Source organism: Nanorana parkeri, unplaced genomic scaffold, assembly GCF_000935625.1.
Source record: "Nanorana parkeri isolate BGI_ZX_2015 unplaced genomic scaffold, ASM93562v1 scaffold88, whole genome shotgun sequence".
In the NCBI taxonomy this organism is placed as follows: Eukaryota; Metazoa; Chordata; class Amphibia; order Anura; family Dicroglossidae; genus Nanorana; species Nanorana parkeri.
In genome coordinates this window covers 1,628,317-1,630,333 of record NW_017306356.1, presented here as the reverse complement: position 1 = coordinate 1,630,333, position 2,017 = coordinate 1,628,317, and the positions used below count along the sequence as shown (strand labels likewise).

General features: G+C 40.9%; 1 protein-coding gene across 1 annotated transcript in view; it reads left to right on the top strand.

Moving 5' to 3' along the window:
• FBXO10 (F-box protein 10) overlaps positions 1-380 on the top strand; it is an 81,341-nt gene extending 80,961 nt beyond the window's left edge. The window contains exon 12 of the mRNA XM_018552426.1: positions 140-380. Coding sequence (XP_018407928.1) covers positions 140-317 — 178 coding nt within the window. The 3' untranslated portion in view covers positions 318-380. The remainder of the gene's footprint in view (positions 1-139) is intronic.
• Positions 381-2,017: the final 1,637 nt, after the last annotated feature.

Genomic DNA, 2,017 nt, shown 5'->3' with positions numbered 1-2,017 from the left:
AAATAAAGTGATTGAGAAAAAAATTAAGTGTTTGTCTCTTGAAATGTATAAATTATATTAGTTCTAATAATGGAAATCAAACTCTTCCTTTTAGTGTTTAGAGTGAGCAATTGTTACAAATGAGAAATTTCTGTTGCAGGCCGGATGTTACATGGAGACTAGAGAACCCACCAGCAAGGCCATACATTGAAGGGTGTACAAGAGGGGTCTCCAGCACACAAAGCAGTCAGAGGGTGAACACGGTCACCACCAGGATTGCAGCAAGAGTAGAAGGACGTTGTCACAACAATGGCAGCATCTTCTGTACAATCCTTTGACCGAGAGCAATATTGACCCTGCTGTGTCATCTGGATTCTGTAATATATTCCATGAGGACTAAAGCTGGCCATATACTGTTAGAACATTCCTTTCTTGCCATCATTGAGTCAACACATTTGGTTGAGAAGCCATTAAAATGTCACCCAGACCTGCTATTAGAATGGAATCCCAGGTTTCTTTTGTGCCTAGCACATGCTCATTACAATATGTGTGAAAATCACATTCACAGGTAGAGTTTTGTTTGTTCAGATAACAGACGAGAAACATTTTTCATCCCGTATTCGATTTTCCTCGTGTAAATGGTGTGTGGTGTAGACCTTTGGAATGAGAGTTTGTCACACTAGACCACACACAGGTTTTTTTTAAAAAGGAAAATCATACTGAGGGAAATATAGGAGCTGACATTGCTGATCTCCTTCCGATCCATGATGTGTCAAACCCCAGTGCCTGGTAAATAGCAGACTGTTCAGCCATCATGGCTTTTGTCACAGATTACCCCATCTGCCCTCATAATACCACCAATAGCTGTCTAGCCTTGTCTATACACTTGCTCCCATTCTTAATGGTGGAGAGAGAGCAGGTATGCTGTACCAGCCAAGCTACGCCTGAGCTGATATACCCAAAATCATGCAACTTAGCATATCTGTTAGGGTGTAGGAGCTCTAAGAATGATACTTGCTGGGCTGTCTCTGGCATCAGTACTTTGAGTCAATAACCTGGAATAAGCATGACAACAGGTAGAGTCTCAGAACTCCTGATCTGCATATTTGATCTGAATCATCTGCTCACAGAGTATTGAAGATATTAGATCAGCCTGACAGCCAGCAGTGGCAGCCGCCATATTTTCTCAGTATAGGTTTGTATCACCCTTATGCATGTAATTACTGATTTTGATATGTTAACAGTGCTATGGCATTTCTTTTAGGGCTCGTTCACACTCAGTGCTTTGATCTGACTTTATCAACACAGTTTCAATGCAAGGACACCGCAAATACTAAAGTGGTCTATGTGCCCAGTGCACACATGAAGAAAAAGAAAGACATGCTGCATTGTTTTTTTACAAGCACAGTACACGAAAACGAACTCCAACTCTGCACTATAAATTACATAGAAGTAAATAAAAAGCAAGCATTGCACGGCAGCATGTGTTCACAATAACACGTGTTGTGCAGTGTGAATGAGCCCTTAACAGATAATATGACCGGAGAATCCCGGCATGCAAAGATTCTCTGCCAAGAAGAGCTTTAAAAATAATAAAGTGAAAGTTGGCCAGTACTAAAGACCATGAGGGGGATTTATCAAAACTGGAGCAGACAGAATCCGGAGCAGTTGTTGATGGCAACCAATCAGCTTCTCTTTCATGTTCCAAGCTTAACTAAACAAACTGAAGAGAGAAGCTGATTGGTTACTATGGGCCACTGCTCCAGATTCTGTCTGCTCCAGTATTGATAAATTCCCCCCCAATATATTTCTTATATACTTCTTTTTTAATACCAGTTTACTGATGCATCTTTTGTACATAAACCTTAAAACAAATTACAAAAATGGTTGGCAGGGTGGTTTAGAAGGGGTTCATATTTTGCCCAGATTTTGGCTTTATAGGGAGTGCTCATTGTTACTTTGAACAAGCTTCGAAGGTTGCTGAAGCTCACTAAAACCTGCTAGCAGCTTGTTCAAAGTGACAGTCAGCACTCCCGTT